We start from the raw sequence: 17708 nt of genomic DNA, 5'->3' as shown, positions 1-17708 counted from the left end.
TATATACACATGTTGGAATTTAGTCTCCCAAATGACCTGAGCATCCAAAAAAAGGACAATGATGTATAACTCCATGGCACTGGAAATCTGACGGGCAGTTGTATGGAAATGGGACAATCCAGGAATTTAAATACTTTCTCCTCCCTGCCACAACATGTAATAAATCATCAATATAATAAAAATAATGGACATGAGCAAAATATGGCAACTGAATAAACATGCCATAAAAAGCATTGCGTTGGTTGGAGCTACGTTGCTGCCCATTGCCGTGCCCTGTTTTTGGAGATAAATCTTACCCTCAAAATGAAAACAATTGAATATGAAATTCAATAGGTCATTCAAGAGGCCCATGTTTGGAGCAGTTAATTCCCTCTACAAAAAAATTTTGCCTAGTTTATGGGCGATGTTAGTTACTCATGATATCCATTATTTTGACTTCTTGAAGCTCCTTAAAGGGATTCCGTTATTTTTATTTCTAAATTACACTGTTTACACTGCAAATGATTCACTCTACCATATAAAATTTCATTCCTAACCCAATTGCCTGGTCATGTGCTTTCAGAAAGAGCCAGTGCTGCACTATGGAACTGCTTTCTGGCAGGCTATTGTTTCTTCTACTCAATGTAACTGAATGTGTCACAGTGGGACCTGGGGTTTTACTATTGAGTGCTGTTCTTAGATCTGCCAGGCAGCTGTTATCTGGTTACCTTCCCATTGTTCTGCTGATGGGCTGCTGGAGGGGGAGGGAGGAGGGAGGGGGGTGATATCACTCCAACTTGCAGTGCAGCAGTAAAGAGTGACTGAAGTTTATGAGAGCACAAGTCACATGACTGGGGGCAGCTGGGAAACTGACAATATGTCTAGCCCCATGTTAGATTTCAAAATTGAATATAAAAAAATCTGTTTGCTCTTTTTAAAAATGGATTTCAGTGCAGAAGTCTGCTGGAGCAGCACTATTAACTGATGTGTTTTGAAAACAAAAACATGTTTTCCCAAGACAGTATCCCTTTAAGGATGTCAAAAAAGTATTTTATATAAGATTGTGTGGATGTAACCGTACCCACACATTGCATGCAATAGGCTGCAGAATAGAACCAATAGCAAAAATAATCGGTCTGGCCAGTGGATTTATCAATGAGCCGACATGTGAATGGAAAGCAATTAAAGAAACAGCTTTAGACTCTAGTAGAATAGGGAAGACTGCAGATAAGGGAGGGGTCACAGTAATATGACCCAACCTTAATATTCTTGCAGGAAATTAAAACTAATGCACTAGAGAAGATGATTTTTTTTCATTATGTGTAACCCCAGGAGACCACATTTGTATTTGTTGCCCATGATATGCTATAATTAGAGTGCTGATACATACTGGTATCACTGTGCAACGTTAAGCTATAATAACTCTGCTGCTATACACTGATGGCACTGTTCCATTAAATATTATTGAGTCAGTATGACAATCTATAATGACTGTGATTCTATCACTATAAGTGGGGGTCAATATGCCATTATTTACCTAATATATTGAGTTGATATGGAGTTGTTATATGTTGTTATATACTGGGAATCAGTGTGCCATTATATGCTGGGATTCACTGTGTCATTATATGCTGGGGTCACTGTACCATTATATACTGGGGTCACTGTACCATTATATGCTGGGATTCACTGTCTCATTATATACTGGGGTCACAGTGTTATGATATGCTGGGGTCACTGTACCATTAAATGCTGGGATTCACTGTACCATTATTTGCTGGGATTCACTGTGTCATTTTATGCTGGGATTCACTGTCTCATTATATGCTGGGGTCACTGTACCATTATTTGCTGGGATTCACTGTGTCATTTTATGCTGGGGTCACTGTGTCATTATATGCTGGGATTCACTGTCTCCTTATATACTGGGGTCACAGTGTTATTATATGCTGGGGTCACTGTACCATTATATGCTGGGATTCACTGTACCATTATATTCTGGGGTCACTGTAACATTATTTCCTGGGATTCACGGTGTCATTATATGCTGGGATTCACTGTCTCATTATATACTGGGGTCATAGTGTTATTATATGCTGGGGTCACTGTACCATTAAATGCTGGGATTCACTGTACCATTATTTGCTGGGATTCACTGTGTTATTTTATGTTGGGATTCACTGTCTAATTATATGCTGGGGTCACAGTGTTATTATATGCTGGGGTCACTGTACCATTATATGTTAGAATTCACTGTGTCATTATATGCTGGGGTCACTGTAACATTATTTCCTGGGATTCACGGTGTCATTATATGCTGGGGTCACTGTACCATTATATGCTGGGGTCACTGTGTCATTAAATGCTGGTATTCACTGTGTCATTAAATGCTGGTATTCACTGTGTCATTATATGCTGGGGTCACTCTGCTTTTATATACTGGTGGACACTTTAGGGGTCATGTCAACTTTATATACCGGGGGCCACCATGCAATTATATTTTGTAATAACTGTATATACCGGGCATCAGTATGCCATTATATACTGGGGGCCCTGTGTCTTTGTATATCAGATTTACTGTGCTATCATGCTCTTGGGTCATTATGACTCTGGTCACTCACACCATTTACATGGATGACTATGTCACGCGTGTGCAGCATGGTGTGTATGATGAGGGACAAAGTCTTTGATTCCTTGTACAGTTGTGCGTTACCTGACAGAACATTCACAATAAGGATAACAATTATCAGTTCTTCCTGCCAACAAAGCTAGAAAGTTCTTTGTAGTCCAGCCCAAAGGTGCTGCCTTACCGCTTCCCTGTGTGATCATGTATGTATCATACTGACAGATTATGCATGCGCTATAGCTCAGTGCAGATAATAGGATTAGCCCAGTCAATAGCATAGCCTTGCACTAGGCAGCAGCCCTGAGATACGGGTCTCTAAGCCTGACCTTTGGCCCAACATATCAGGCAAATTAGCTTATTGGATAAGAGCAGGCTGCTATCTGCTCCACCTTCCTGGCATAAGGACACCAGGGAGAAGTGGTTGTGGGCTCTGTAGCACAAGCAGAATGTAAACAGCTGTCCCAGGAATATAGGAAGAAAAACTTGCACCTCCTAGACTTCAATACTCAATAAATCCTTCCATCTGTCTTGGATAACCCCCACCAAACATAGAGCCCATGTCCCTATCCATTGGACTTCTCATTCCAAACAGGGATTACATAAAGATGATGACACTATGAGCAACCTGACTATGGATCTAATTGTCCCTTTTCTGTCCCACTAGAGAACTGGAAGCAGAAGTGGCATTTTGGACAGTTGGCCAATTCGCCAGCAGAGAAAATGCTGTGTGTGCCATGAACCTGCAAACCCACGGTGGGTTCCCAGTCCTGTTCTTTCCATACCACCCAAAGTGATATGATGAATGAGGCAGTCTTATTGGTTGGCAGCCTAAAGGACAAAAAGCAAGCTCTAAAACCAAATTTTTGCTGAGTTCTCCATGCATGGAATGTTTCTGGATGCCAACATTCTTTTCAAAAGTGGTCCTACAGGGGCTGATATTTGCTGTTGACTAGGCCACTCCAAAGCAAGATCTTATTGGCTTTTGTATGGAGCAAAAACAAGGATCTGATCGATATGTAGATGGGGATCAACCAGATATCAAGATATCTGCATGGCTCCCATTATAATCTGATATTAGACTTGGAGTCCAAGCAACTGGATTAATCTGATTTTGCCCACCACCAAACTGGGAAGAGCTTTGTTCAACATGGGCCCAGGTCATACAACATGAATGAATGCAGTAGGGACAATCTAAAGGTGACCATACCCAACTGCAGATTCTGTTCTTCTAGACTAAATTGGCATCTTATAAGCCTGTGTATGGGGGCCACAGATGGGGTCTGCCTGACCAATTGCCAATTTTCAATTGTTGGCTGAAAATATCTATATCAGATATCTGTTGGGAAGGTTTGATTTTCCCATCCAACGAGGACCTGATTGGCACTTTGATTAGGTCTTCATCTAACATATCTGTAGGCCCCTCCAACATGAGTGGCCAAATCAGGCCCATATCTGCTTGTTTGGAGACCCCCCCCCCAAACCATAGGAGGACCAAGCAGACTGGACACCTTAGGCAACCCAACTGGCTACCTCATCCCTCAACGCATGTTCAGTGACATCACATGGGGCAGAGGCAGCAGGAGCAAGAGAACCCAGACTATGGGTAGATAGAAGACTCCTTAAAAAGTTCCTGACCAGTGCCCCTCCATCATTACACCCAAGGCAGGTGCCTTTTCTGCCTACCCCTAGTTCTGGCCCTGTCCCAAACAAGTGGATAATGCAATATATGGCCAGCTTTAGACTGAAGGTTGATGAAGGGTCTGATATTCTACACACATGTTACTTCAGTTGGCTTTTCTTCTCTTCAGGGCCTGTACACAAACCCGAGCAAATAGTCCCTGACCTTGCCTGACCCAGAAATTTGTCCTGTCAGTAAAAAGGATACGATGAAGTAGCCTAATTGGGAAATACCTTGACTACGTCAGGCAACACAGGAGTTAAGCTTATTTGTACCTGTGGGTCACAGTTCACTCAGTCCACATCACCGAGATGGACAAAGTCCAGGGAAAGGCAGACGAGTGCAAATAGGAAGAGACATGGATTTGTACTGGAGGGACGGGAGACACAAGAACTAACACAAAGGCAGAGGAAGAAATACTACAACACACATGCACTGAAAGAGGCAAAACACACATACACATTGATATATATATTATCTCCCCCAAGGCTCCCAACATGTGACCCCATAGTCACATACACACACTGACTTCTACACTGAGATCCCAGCACAGCACACAAACACTTGCACTATTATACACGAGAAGAGGTGGAATCGACAAGATCTGCAACAAGGTGAGAGAATACATGTTTATTCTTTATACAGCGGTGCAATAATGGGTGTAAGTGGGGGTGGTGGAGCTTTCACTGGACACAAATGCCACACAGATAAGGGCTGATTTACCTAAAACTTTGCACCGGAGGTGCAACTTGCACCTGGAGAGGAAAGGGACAGCACATCGGTGGGGCATTTACACATACCCTTTTCAGGAGCTTGGCACAAGGTATTAATAATGGCCATAGGTTATTGATTCCGGTTCAAGCTGATCTTCAGAAACTGAAAAAAATATAAGACGATGAGGTGTTGGATGCAACTTATGGGCCATCCCAAAATACACTTAACCCAGCCTAAACTTTATAAAAAATGTATAGATTTCAGAGGCAGATGGATTAACAGTGGATATAATGTATCTACTGAAGGGAACTGGAACACCAGCAGGAGAAGGTCATGCATGAAACTGAACCCACAACCTGCCTGTGACCCTGCTAGTGATGGTTTGTCACCCAACCCGCCCAACGTGTGGATTAACTCAAGGGTCCTCTGGGTTTTGGTTGACAACATCACCGAAGGGTTCTTTACTAACCTTTCGAATGGATTTGAATATTTGTATTCTAGGTGCTCTTCATTTTTCCAGGCCAGGCATAGCATCAGCAGGAACAGGCACCTAAGCTTGTTTTTATGGTCTACAGCTAGAAACCATAAATTACATTCACAATTCATCAGAAACATAGCCTGTTGAAAGAGGTTAATATAAATAAATGGAAAACTGGCTGATGATGAAGCCATATTACTCTTTCCTCTAAAGTTGCCCAAAGCCACCCAATTTCAGGAGGATCACATGCTACCTGACAGGAAGAACAAACAATCCTTTCAGCATAATTCGCCTTTTCACGTGCGCCAAATTCTTTGTTTTATTTGGAAGGTCTCCCATGGGCTGGTGTCACGCCAGCTATGGAAATGACTGAGGTTTTTGGATTGAGCGATTGCCCTCTTGTCCAGATCCTTTATTTCAGAGGCATTCATTAATCCTGTAGGACCATTTGACCACAATGGACTTTGACTCTGTGCCAATTCTTTATTGTGAAAGTAGTCGGCAGATTACCTGACCTCATCGTTGGGACTGGGAGAAGCGGGCACGGTTACAGAAATAACTGATAGCTGTTGTCAACTTGCAGATTTGTGTTCAGAAGCTAATCACTGTTATAAATGGGGAAAATACGCAATTTCTAAGCAGGGTTTATCTTCATTTGATATGTCCTCAGTAAAGCACAAGGGGATAGCTTATTATGTCAACTGAATATTCTCCCTCTGCATATTTGTGTGCACCATATAGACAGGCATGGAGGCACCTGGTACGAATGACCTTGTGTGGAGATCTATGATTCATAAACCAACAGCTGGAGGCCACATATGGGACAGCCCTGTTGCATCTCCTAAAATCTGATGTGTGCGGTGCAACTTGTTTACTTGTCTTCTAAATATAAATAACGCTCTCTAGGATGCCGGAAACAGTGCGTCCAAGGGAAGTCACTTCACCCCTTCGATTCTCTTAAGGCACTTTTGATTTCAGTGCACCCAAAAACCATCCAGACCAAACCTCAAACTGTTACCTAGAAGCGGGAGGCCATACTGCTCTCCTCCTTTGAAGAGCAAGCAGGTCTGGACTGGGAGTCAAAATAGGCCCTGGTATTCAGAGTATAGAGAGGCCCAATCAGCTCCCCACCAGCCCACTAAATAGTGGACTTTCTATTGCATCTTATGGCAACCCCTCTGGCATTTGCCAGAACCCACAGATTGCCAGTCCGGGCCTGAGATCAAGTATCATTGAATACCTACTCTTATGGATGCTGTGTGATGTTCAAATGTGTTCCGACATATGATTTGTGTGGTTGCACACTCACACATGGACAGAGCCAGGCCAACCTGGCCAGGCGCCCTAGGCAACCTGGCGGGCCACGGAGCCGGCTCAGTGCGTGCTCCACTGCGCATGGGCGAAACTTCGATTCAGCGTGCATGCGCGGAACTTTGCTCCAGCGCGCATGCACAAAATGTCGTGTGTGCATGCGCAGAAGCGCATTTACGCAAAGACACCAGCGGCAGTCGGGGAGAGACGGGACCGGACAAGGGGAAGGCGACAAAGCAGGTACATGATTGGCGCCCCCTCAGCTTTGCGCCCTAGGCACGTGCCTACTCTGCCTACCCCTAGTTCCGGCCCTGCACATGGAAGAACCATAGTGCTGGACTGTGGAGTTGGTGGCCCACTAGACTTAGCCTTAACCTTGATGTCATGAACCCACTAAGGATTTCCTGTTTCCCTGTTGAGGCAAGTCCTCCCCAAAAAGTAGAACCAATTAATATTGGTTGCACTGGGGAGTTATTCCATGAGGGAATGCTCATGGCTTCATGCCCAGGGATGTGCAAAGTCAAGGTGACTTTAACAATACGGAAGGTATTTTCATTGAAGGACACAACTTATGTATAGCTTCCATCATGTCACATGCATGTTAATTGAAATACACTATGACCATATAGATGGATATATACCAGCAGAACCTTTAATAACAGGAGAAAGGGAAGGTGGGGATAGTCTATAAAAAAAGCCTTTTGGCTATTACAATGACAGAGGTGAGGATTACATGAGCAAGACAGTACATTTATCTACTGACCATTCTTTTGACTGAGGTGCCCATAGTTAAATAGAGAAGCCAAGTGACTTGTGTGAGTTCATAACCCATTTCTATGCACAAGTAACACTGGCTACATTTGCAGGTGACCACTATCTCCTTTATTGTTTGGATCAGAGACAACATGGAAGACACCATGAGGAAACACATTCAGTCTATAAGTGTTTTCCAGTGGGTGCTAACATTTCTACTGATGGGTAAGTAGCAATGGGATAATTTGAGAAGGCTACAAGAAAGGCAGATTGGCAGTGGAAATAATAATCAATGGGTATTAGTTTTTTTAGTAAGAAGAATCATATTCCATTTGACAGAAGCAGTTGGTAGAAGGGGAGAGGCAGAAGAACCTGCAAATAGAGGTTAATAAATAGAGGGGACGTAAGATGTAGATGAACCTGAAAATTGAGGTTAAATAAGAAGAGAGGAGAAGCAGTAGAACCTGGAAGTGGAGGTTAATAAAGAAGGTAAGAAGCAGTAGAACCTGAGTATGGAGGTTAGTAAAGAAAGGGAGAAGTAGTATTATCGGGAAATAAAGGTAAAAATAGAATTGTAAATAGTCTTGTGAGAGTGAGACACATGGTGGATCCTATATGACCTTACAATGAACTTATTTAATTTTCCTACTTCTGCTTAGGAATTTGTTTTACCATCTTACTCATATATATGATGTTCACCTCATTGTGGTTGATCCCTGTGGTCTACTTTACTTGGTTACTGCTTGACTGGGAAACTCCTGAAAAAGGTACGATGGCTATTTCTTCATTGGCTATTTTTCTCTAAAGCATTTATCATGCCACCTTGCCCCACAACCCCTAGGGTGCTGAATTTTATCTCCTTATTCTTCAATTGAATCTTCTGCTCATGTTCTCTGTAGGTGGTCGCAGGACAGAGTGGGTGAGAAGATGGACCGTGTGGTTGCATTTCAGAGATTATTTTCCTATAAAGGTGACTCTTCTGTACTTCAGCTTTGAACTTAGCACTTATACAGTACCTGCCATCCCTTTATCCATTTCTCATCTGAACTTTCTGTGGGATCAGCCTGATTGCCAAAACATTATTGTCCAACCTCTTATGTGTCAAAAGGAGCAAATCCCAACAAAATTGCTCCAATGCTAGTGGAAACCATTCCCAGAAAACCCACCCATGGATTTAGAATTAGATGTTTGAGAAGAGATGCCACATACTTTTGGCCATACATAGTTGAGTAGCTTCTAAGGATAAAATAGACCCCAGTGAGTCTATTTCAAGCCTTTGCTTAAATAAATCTTACTTAGTTTCCATATGAACAAGATGAAGGCAAAACCTTCAACCCAATAGTTGATTCTTGAAAATGGAAATAATGTTAGGCCGCAGGGGCGTAACTATAGAAGAAGCAGACCCTGCAGTTGCAGGGGGGCCCAGGAGTGTAGAGGGCCCAGTGAGACCCTAATTAATTAGCAATTTTAATATATCTTGGTAAAATAGGCCAACTTATAAATATTTTGGGGCCCTAAATTGGATTTGCTATGGGGCCCAGTAACAACTAGTTACGCCACTGTTAGGCCACCATCTCTCTTCTCTCCTTGATTCCTCATCTTACTCAACTCATACTTAACTCTCTTAACCCTCTTACTCTTCAGTCAACCATGCTAATACCTCAAACCTTTTTTCTTGCCACACGAAAACTCTCTTTCATTTGACCCTTTGATTTCCTGTTACCACAGCTGGTGTCATCTGCCCCACTCAGTCCCGACAGAAATTACATTGTTGGCTGCCACCCACATGGGATCATGGCATCTTCTTCATTTTGTAATTTTGCAACTGAGGCTGGCGGGTTCTCTCTGTTATTTCCGGGGGTAAGGCCATGGTTGGCCGTTCTTGCAGGACTCTTCAGGCTGCCTGTGTACCGGGATTATCTAATGTCCGCAGGTGGGTGAAGTTTTTAGTAGATGTTTCAGCTTATGTTATTCTTGGACACTCATCCTTTTTCTTCATTCAATCCTTTTTCTACTTCTCTATCTTCCCTTTTAGCTCTCATTCTTCTCTTCATATTTTCTTGTTTGATTTCTGTTCTCGATCCATTGAGACTCTCTGCACATCTTCCCCAAAACAAGCCTTTCCTACATTCTTCTTCCCAATATCATCAGGTATGGTACCTGTAAGCAAGGACAGCCTACAGTATCTTCTAACCCGCTGCGGTTCGGGGAATGCTGTTTTCATAGTAGTTGGTGGAGCGGCTGAGTCCCTGCAGAGCATACCAGGAAAGCACTCGGTGACACTGAGTGAACGGAAGGGTTTTGTGAGGCTGGCTCTGCAAAATGGGTAAGTAATAGCTGACCTTTATTAGATGACATGGGCTTTTATTTTCTAATAAAAGCTAATTGAAGATGGATGGTTCTTCTGGGAGATGCCATATTCTATGGTCATTTCAGATAAAAATGTTTAGCATTTGAGGAGCCATATGGACCTTTAGTAAAATGTCCTGCTCAAGTTAAATCTGACAGGTTAGAAAATCCCATCAGACAATCAGATTGGACCAATCTGATTTGGTTTAGAACATGGAGGCCATATCATTCAAAGACCTGCTTGTATGGTGACCTCACTTAGCTGATCTTCCAGTATAAACCCATCTTAGATACAGCTTAGATGACCATGATCATACCTGGTCATTGCTCTTCTCCAACTAATTTCCAAGAGGCCCCACCCATTCTTGGTGTCTGTGGCTAATGGGTGTCAAACAAAAATAGAGACAGTTGGGGGTGTTGTATGTCATCTATAGATGCTCTTCTTTATGATCAGTTTATTTCATGTCTTGGAAGGGATTTGTTATTTCCGACTTTCTTTTCCGACCCCCCCATCCATAGGGCGGATCTGCTGCCGGTATATTCTTTTGGGGAAAATGAATTATTTGAACAAGTCTGCTTTTCAGCGGACTCCTGGGGATGGAGGCTACAGAAGCTCTTCCAGAAACACGTGGGATTCGCCCCTTGCCTCTTCAAAGGAAAGGCGGTGTTTAGCGAGAGCGGCTGGGGACTCAACCCCTTCCCACGCCCAATCACCACTGTGGGTAAGTCTACAATAGAGAGAGTTTCATTTTTAATACTAATAATGCAACAGCTGTATCTAAGCAGCTGGGGTGCTACAAAAAAAAATCAAAATATTGACCAACTGCAAACTGTCTTAGATTACACTAAAAGTTCATCTGAAGGTTAGCTTTCCCTTTTTCATTCCTTACATGCCCTTGTTTCCAATTCAGGGACTCCGCTCCCCTCGGAGTGATAGATTGTGTTCTAAATTAGAACAACAGAGACAGGATGGGCAGGCGGCATATTTGGGTGAAATACGGCACGGCAGGACCAATACAGGGCTTGGGCACTTGTAAGTAGGTTACAGCTGATATTTTTATCCCAAATAAGACACAGAACAAATGGCCGTGCCTTTAAGTCAGGGATGTAGAATGTCTGACAGCTGCAAATTAGATGATTATGCAAAAAATCACAGGCAAAGTTTGTCCCATCCCAAAACCTGTATTAATCAACCAGTAGCGACAGAACAGCAGGACAAACAGGGTGATCTTTGGTTGTTTAACCCTTGTATAACCCTCCAAGAGAAATACCTATGATGCCATAGTTCTATGGTGCAGTATCTCTCTGTACTGTACTGTTCCTGCTGAATTGTGCTTAGTACAGGGAATACCTATGCTTCCATAGTTTTATGGGATCTCTCTGTACAGACTATGAGCAAACTTAGGGACTGTTCCTGCTGAATTGTGCTTAGTACAGGGAATACCTATGCTTCCATAGTTTTATGGGATCTCTCTGTACAGACTATGGGCAAACTTAGGGGACTGTTCCTGCTGAATTGTGCTTAGTACAGGGAATACCTATGCTGCCATAGTTTTATGGGATCTCTCTGTACAGACTATGAGCAAACTTAGGGGACTGTTCCTGCTGAATTGTGCTTAGTACAGGGAATACCTATGCTTCCATAGTTTTATGGGATCTCTCTGTACAGACTATGAGCAAACTTAGGGACTGTTCCTGCTGAATTGTGCTTAGTACAGGGAATACCTATGCTTCCATAGTTTTATGGGATCTCTCTGTACAGACTATGGGCAAACTTAGGGGACTGTTCCTGCTGAATTGTGCTTAGTACAGGGAATACCTATGCTGCCATAGTTTTATGGGATCTCTCTGTACAGACTATGAGCAAACTTAGGGGACTGTTCCTGCTGAATTGTGCTTAGTACAGAGGAATACCTATGCTGCCATAGTTTTATGGGATCTCTCTGTACAGACTATGAGCAAACTTAGGGACTGTTCCTGCTGAATTGTGCTTAGTACAGGGAATACCTATGCTGCCATAGTTTTATGGGATCTCTCTGTACAGACTGTGAGCAAACTTAGGGGACTGTTCCTGCTGAATTGTGCTTAGTACAGGGAATACCTATGCTGCCATAGTTTTATGGGATCTCTCTGTACAGACTATGAGCAAACTTAGGGACTGTTCCTGCTGAATTGTGCTTAGTACAGGGAATACCTATGCTGTCATAGTTTTATGGTATATCTCTGTACAGACTATGAGCAAACTTAGGGACTGTTCCTGCTGAATTGTGCTTAGTACAGGGGAATACCTATGCTGCCATAGTTTTATGGGATCTCTCTGTACAGACTATGAGCAAACTTAGGGACTGTTCCTGCTGAATTGTGCTAAGTACAGGGGAATACCTATGCTGTCATAGTTTTATGGTATCTCTCTGTACAGACTATGAGCAAACTTAGGGACTGTTCCTGCTGAATTGTGCTTAGTACAGGGAATACCTATGCTGCCATAGTTTTATGGGATCTCTCTGTACAGACTATGAGCAAACTTAGGGACTGTTCCTGCTGAATTGTGCTTAGTACAGGGAATACCTATGCTGCCATAGTTTTATGGGATCTCTCTGTACAGACTATGAGCAAACTTAGGGACTGTTCCTGCTGAATTGTGCTTAGTACAGGGAATACCTATGCTGCCATAGTTTTATGGGATCTCTCTGTACAGACTATGAGCAAACTTAGGGACTGTTCCTGCTGAATTGTGCTAAGTACAGGGGAATACCTATGCTGTCATAGTTTTATGGTATCTCTCTGTACAGACTATGAGCAAACTTAGGGACTGTTCCTGCTGAATTGTGCTTAGTACAGGGAATACCTATGCTGCCATAGTTTTATGGGATCTCTCTGTACAGACTATGAGCAAACTTAGGGACTGTTCCTGCTGAATTGTGCTTAGTACAGGGGAATACCTATGCTGCCATAGTTTTATGGGATCTCTCTGTACAGACTATGAGCAAACTTAGGGACTGTTCCTGCTGAATTGTGCTTAGTACAGGGAATACCTATGCTGCCATAGTTTTATGGGATCTCTCTGTACAGACTATGAGCAAACTTAGGGAGCTGTTCAGTGGTTCAGGGGGTGGGGTGGGTGCTTTACAATTGTTTTTTCTGCACTAGAAGAGTCAAATGCGACTTTTCGCTCTCACCTTGACTCACCTTGAGCAGCCGGGTATAAGGTGCAGGTTTCTATACACAAAGTGGGTCAGAGTGAGGTGCATTGTGGGGCTTATCAGTGACAGGCAGGAGTGGGCAGGTATCTGTGAGACATTGCAGGTGATTCAGCAGTAGGTAAGTAGGTCACAGAGAGACGAGCTGCAGGTATTGAGTTCCTGACGCAGATGTCGAGCAGTGGAAATAAAGGGGAGGAATGGGCTGCGGGGAACGGGGAGTCTCACACACACTCCAACTTATTGTAACAGAAGCTGCAGATTGGGTGTCATGGGGCTGCAGAGATAGCAAAGGCGGCGGATATTTATAGAGGGACAAAGTGTCGGAGAGAGGGAGGGAGGGAGGGAGGGAGGGAGGGAGAGAGGGAGGGAGGGAGGGAGGGAGAGAGGGAGGGAGGGAGGGAACGTGAGACGGAGGAAGAGAGGAGGCGTCAGATGGAGAGGGGGATGGACAGGACACATAGGGGAGGGGGGAGAAATAAAATATTGTAATGGAAGAACAAAGAAAACACCTGAGTTATTGGGATATTAAAATTAAAAATTCAGCTACAAATAGTAGGACTTATATTTCAGCAGCCCAAGGGCCTGTAGCAGTGCACATCTCAGTATAGGGCTGTCACCTTTCTGATATACAACTTCATACCTGCCTGCCCAAATTTGAAAAGTCTGAAAAACCGCCACTTGATTGACGCCAAATGCGGCCAACCACAGCCTGCCTGCCATGTCTGCCCACCCTAAACATTAAAGGAGAAGTAAAGGTTAAAACGAAGTAAGCTTTATCAGAAAGGTCTATATTTAATACACAAATAAACCCTCAAAGTAACGCTGCTCTGAGTCCTCTGTCAAAAGTAACAGCACATTTCTTTCCTTCTATTGTGTACTCATGGGCTTCTCTATCAGACTTACTGTTTTCAGCTTAAACCTCCAGGGCAGGGCTTGAGCATGCTCAGTTTGCTCCTCTCCCCTCCCTCCCTGCTGTAATCTGAGCCCAGAGCTATGAGTGAGCAGGGAGAGACTCAGGCAGGAAGTGATGTCACACCAAGCTAATATGGCAGCTGCTATCCTAAACAAATAGAGAGTTTCTAGAGCTGTTTACTCAGGTATGGTAAAGCATTCTGCAGAATAAATATAGTGTTATAGCTTGCACTATTGTGGCTAATCTGTTGGCAATAAATTGCCTCCATAGCTTTCCTTCTCCTTTAATAGTCACTCCCCCCAAAGTCATTGATACCCCCCTGATGTCATTGGTACTGTCCCTTAACATCGCTACCCCCATCCCGATCATGCTGGACTGAAAGGTGGCAACCCTACCCCAGTAGTCCCCCATCTTCTTTCCTACTAATCCCCTGGGCTGCTGTCACTTACCTGAGCTTAGAGACCCACTCACTGTATACAGTATCATACCTCCCAACATTTTGGAAGTAAAAAGAGGGATAACATTTTTTCCCCACATGTAGAACAGTGAAAATGTATGACCATGCCCCTTTCTGTGGCCACACCCCCTAATTACCATGTTCATTTTACAAAATTTGGCAGGTTATGAACATTTAAAAATATTTCTCCTTATCTAAACTGTTTTTTGTGTCTCAAAATTGTTACAAAGTATCTCATTTGCACCTGCTAGCTGTTCTGAGCTCTCTGCTAAAAGCCAATTAAGTGAGAAACTTTATTTCTTTTTCTGGCTGTTCAGTGCAGAGAAAAGAGGGACTTTCCAGTACAAATGAGGGACTGCAGGTTGAGCTGTGAAAAGAGGGACTGTCCCTCCGAAAAAGGGACAGTTGGGAGGTATGCAGTGTATATACAATATAATATTCCCAATATAAGGCTGATTAGTAATTAATGCAGGCATCACATGGCAGCATTGAAATCAGTGCAGTCTGCATCAGAATTAATAAACATCTTGTAGCAGCTCATGTTCTCCCAATGGTTTGTTAATTTCCCCAATCCCTAATCTTAGCAACTCAGAGCACACTGAGCATGTGCAGGGCCACTGACTCACAAAAGATGCCGAACGAGGTCCAAAATGGAGAGCTGCAACTTTGAAGGGCTGGATCGTTGCTCTTATAGGGTTGCTGAACCTCTGGGCTAATACAGTAAGTTCTCTATATAAAATACAGCATTTCTAGCTAGTTTTTAGGTTTTAATTTGCCTTTAAGTAAGGGGGACGGGCATTGTGGGAAATTAAGTCTTGGCTGGACTACTGCTCCATTGCGTGAATAATACACGTAGTCAGGACCAGCAGTGCAGGGAAGCCAACGACATCTGCCCATGAGGCTCCTTTTATTAAATCTGTTCTATTAACCCTTTTACTACTTACAGTGGGACGGCCGATCCGTGTAGCTCACAGCCCGGTGCCCTCGGAGGAGGAAGTGGATCACTATCACTCTCTCTATATTCAGGGCCTAAAGGAGATTTTTGATGAGTATAAAACCTCCTGCGGACTCACTGCAAGCGACACATTGGAGGTTCTCTGAACCCTTGTGCATTGATCTTTATTAGGAATACCGGCGGGGGCTGCCACATGGCTTGTATTTTACTGCACCGGACATTCATTCCAACACTCAATGCTGATATTATCCATCTGGAAGACAAATAACAAAACAAGCCTGGATTCCGGCAAGGAATGATTAATAAATATTTTCTTTTCACAAGGAGAGACTTAACAGAGACAGAACATTGCGGAAATATTGCTCCAGAGCCTATCAGTGGCTTGCTTTCAAATGATCATCACATGACCTGTCAAGGGTTAAAGGGGTGGTTCACCTTTAATTTAACCTTTACTATGTTATAGAATGGCAACTTTTCAATTGGCCCTAATTTCTTCCTTTTTTTTTATAGTTTTTGAGTTATTTGCCTTCTTCTTCCAAGGCTTTCCAGCTTTCAAATAGGGGTCACTGACCCCACCTAAAAACAAATGCTCTGTAAGGCTACACATTTACTGTTATTGCTACTTTTTATTACTCCTCTTATTATTCAGGCCTCTCCTATTCATATCCTAATCTCTTATTCAAATCAATTCATGGTTGCTAGGGGAATTTGGACCCTAGCAACCTGATGGCTGAAACTGCAAACTGGAGAGCTGCTGAATAAAAAGCTAAATAACTCAAAAACCACAAATAATAAAAAAATAAAAACCAATTGCATATTGACTCAGAATATCCCTCTCTACACCATACTGACAGCTCATTTAAAGGCGAACAACCCCTTTAAGCAGCAACACTGCTCATCACTTGGAGACAAGGACAAAAAGGCCTAATGTACGGAGTCTCCTCCTGCTCAACCCATTGGGCCTTCTCAAACAATCACAAGCACAATATATGGACGGCACCAGGGTTGTATTGATATGTACATGTCCATTGCCTACTTTATTATCAGGGACTAACTGACTACTCTGGGACCACTACACGCATATAATAATATATGTAATATCTCTGCCACATAGGTTTATAGAAAACAAATCACCAGGTAATTCCACAGAAAAAAACTAAATAATAATAACCTCTTATTCTTATTTTAAAAACTGTTTAATTCTTCTTCCATTGATTCAGAGGAAAGCACAACTCCTATAATATCAATAAAATGCATAATGTTCTCTAATTTGCATGTTACCTTTTATTTAAAGAGATTGTGCCTATAGTAACAGTGGGATAATAGTCTCTGGGAAGGGAGTGTGACTGTGGGATAGCAGGTATAGTAGGGAGAGATGGTGCCTATAGTAACAGTGGGATAATAGTCTCTGGGAAGGGAGTGTGACTGTGGGATAGCAGGTATAGTAGGGAGAGATGGTGCCTATAGTAACAGTGGGATAATAGTCTCTGGGAAGGGAGTGTGACTGTGGGATAGCAGGTATAGTAGGGAGAGATGTGTCTATAGTAACAGTGGATAATAGTCTCTGGGAAGGGAGTGTGACTGTGGGATAGCAGGTATAGTAGGGAGAGATGGTGTCTATAGTAACAGTGGATAATAGTCTCTGGAAAGGGTGTGTGACTGTGGGATAGCAGGTATAGTAGGGAGAGATGGTGTCTATAGTAACAGTGGATAATAGTCTCTGGGAAGGGAGTGTGACTGTGGGATAGCAGGTATAGTAGGGAGAGATGGTGCCTATAGTAACAGTGGATAATAGTCTCTGGGAAGGGAGTGTGACTGTGGGATAGCAGGTATAGTAGGGAGAGATGGTGCCTATAGTAACAGTGGGATAATAGTCTCTGGGAAGGGAGTGTGACTGTGGGATAGCAGGTATAGTAGGGAGAGATGGTGCCTATAGTAACAGTGGGATAATAGTCTCTGGGAAGGGAGCGTGACTGTGGGATAGCAGGTATAGTAGGGAGAGATGTGTCTATAGTAACAGTGGATAATAGTCTCTGGGAAGGGAGTGTGACTGTGGGATAGCAGGTATAGTAGGGAGAGATGGTGCCTATAGTAACAGTGGATAATAGTCTCTGGGAAGGGAGTGTGACTGTGGGATAGCAGGTATAGTAGGGAGAGATGGTGTCTATAGTAACAGTGGATAATAGTCTCTGGAAAGGGTGTGTGACTGTGGGATAGCAGGTATAGTAGGGAGAGATGGTGTCTATAGTAACAGTGGATAATAGTCTCTGGGAAGGGAGTGTGACTGTGGGA

At 43.1% G+C, this 17708-nt stretch overlaps 1 protein-coding gene across 1 annotated transcript; it reads left to right on the top strand.

Moving 5' to 3' along the window:
- The first annotated feature begins 4762 nt into the window (after positions 1 to 4762).
- Positions 4763 to 15904, top strand: mogat3.L (monoacylglycerol O-acyltransferase 3 L homeolog). The gene is made up of 8 exons (XM_041587335.1): positions 4763 to 4897; positions 7653 to 7764; positions 8199 to 8306; positions 8439 to 8509; positions 9268 to 9472; positions 9691 to 9865; positions 10408 to 10610; positions 15408 to 15904. The coding sequence occupies exons 2-8, from the start codon at positions 7692 to 7694 to the stop codon at positions 15560 to 15562; spliced, it is 990 nt and encodes a 329-aa protein (XP_041443269.1). The 5' UTR covers positions 4763 to 4897; positions 7653 to 7691; the 3' UTR covers positions 15563 to 15904.
- Positions 15905 to 17708: the final 1804 nt, after the last annotated feature.

The sequence above is a fragment of the Xenopus laevis genome, chromosome 3L (assembly GCF_017654675.1).
Source record: "Xenopus laevis strain J_2021 chromosome 3L, Xenopus_laevis_v10.1, whole genome shotgun sequence".
NCBI lineage: Eukaryota > Metazoa > Chordata > Amphibia > Anura > Pipidae > Xenopus > Xenopus laevis.
Note: the sequence above shows the minus strand (reverse complement) of the source record. Positions and strands in the feature narration are given on the sequence as shown.